Genomic DNA, 1457 nt, shown 5'->3' on the forward strand with positions numbered 1-1457 from the left:
TTAAGAAAACAATTTTTTTCACTACTTTTTTTAATAAACAATTAACTATAAGAAATAAAGAAAAACACCCTTGTAGCCAATTAAATTTAAGGTTTCATTTTTTTTCATAAACCCACTTTGTATGGAAGAAAATAACTGACACTGTCAACAAAAAAAGCTAAAGCACAACAATAAGTCCTAGCTACTTCAAACTTGCACTTATTATACCCGAATTGAATGGGCTACATGTTTTTTTGTTATATTTAATTTTTACTAAAAAAAGTAGCGCAAAAGTATTTTTCATTAAAAATAGTTATGTTTGCGAGCGCTAACTGAAATTTTTCTGCACCGACAACGAAGTTATGATATGGGACCAAAAGGAAAAAAAACATTAGTCCTTATTTGACACAGTCTTATACGTATGTAAATATGTATGTATATTAATTAACATTTAACTATGTATAGAGTATATTATGAAATTTATAATGAGATTGTTGCGTATATGAATAAACGTTGTTTACTCATTAACTAGATTAGTAATAACATGTTAAAATGCATTGTAAAAATTAACTTTGAAGTTTTTAAACAAAATTATTCGTGCTTCGTTTTTTCCTTGCAATGTTTTATATATTTTTCCGATAAGAAAGAGTATTCCGACTTTCCTTTGTAAATTTTGAATTTCATACATCTTGAATAAGAGTCATACACAAATTTGTAGACCGTGTAGGGACAATTCACGCTGGCCATTACTTCTTCCATCTTAACTAAAAGGGTATGTAAAAATCGTATACAAATGTGCGGTTTCCAATGCTGATTCTAAAAAATATAAGAAAACATATTTTAATTTAGTAATTGCATTTTTTAATTGGTTTTGCTATTTTACCTTTGGCATATCTTTTACTTTCTGAATCTGTGCCGGAACCCGCACAACACCGTCCGCATCTTTCAGTCCGATGAAAATATCGTTGGTGTTTGCCAAATAGCACTGTAGCCACCACAACAAGCATTTTGGATGTTTAAGAATGTCTCCTATTTGTTCTTTGTTCCACAGCAGTTTAGTTAAAATGAATTTACATTTGTTAACTTCAGCCATGTTATGACTGAAAAATGGAAAGTACACATAACACGATTAATTTATTTATTTTTTTTGAGATCTCACCATACAATTAATAAGCTTGACAAGGATAATTCGTTGTCTAACACAGTGTTACCGCTGAAAAATTGTTTGAAAGTCGCAAAAAAGTGTCACAGCCGAAAAAAGGGTCTTCAAGTAATTCAAATCGTTTATACCATGTATATATAGACTTTCATTATTTTACATTTCGAAACTTATTGGGGCATATTCATAGTTATAGCTTTTTGACATAATTTTCGAGGAAAAAGCTGCACTTAATATTAAAGTCGACTTTATTTCGACTCATACTCATTATTTGTAATAAATTTCTAATGGAGATAATCATTTTTTGTCAAAAAAAAAA

General features: G+C 29.1%; 1 protein-coding gene across 1 annotated transcript; it reads right to left on the reverse strand.

Moving 5' to 3' along the window:
* Positions 1 to 216: 216 nt before the first annotated feature.
* LOC108380157 (protein cutoff-like) lies at positions 217 to 1160 on the reverse strand. Its single transcript, XM_017636529.1, has 3 exons — positions 1139 to 1160; positions 863 to 1079; positions 217 to 795 (listed from the first exon to the last, which is right to left on the reverse strand). The coding sequence occupies exons 2-3, from the start codon at positions 1070 to 1072 to the stop codon at positions 571 to 573; spliced, it is 435 nt and encodes a 144-aa protein (XP_017492018.1). The 5' UTR covers positions 1073 to 1079; positions 1139 to 1160; the 3' UTR covers positions 217 to 570.
* Between the last annotated feature and the right edge of the window lie 297 nt (positions 1161 to 1457).

The sequence above is a fragment of the Rhagoletis zephyria genome, unplaced genomic scaffold (assembly GCF_001687245.7).
Source record: "Rhagoletis zephyria isolate East Lansing unplaced genomic scaffold, Rhagoletis_zephyria_1.1 Rzeph_scaffold_18405, whole genome shotgun sequence".
Classification (NCBI taxonomy): domain Eukaryota; kingdom Metazoa; phylum Arthropoda; class Insecta; order Diptera; family Tephritidae; genus Rhagoletis; species Rhagoletis zephyria.

Bases quoted from the DNA above. Each gene is read 5' to 3' on its own strand.
- LOC108380157 (XM_017636529.1), bottom strand. From the start codon at position 1,072: ATGGCTGAAGTTAACAAATGTAAATTCATTTTAACTAAACTGCTGTGG. The intron at 796-862 runs GTAAAATAGCAA...TATATTTTTTAG, and splicing joins AAGTAAAAGATATGCCAAAG to AATCAGCATTGGAAACCGCA.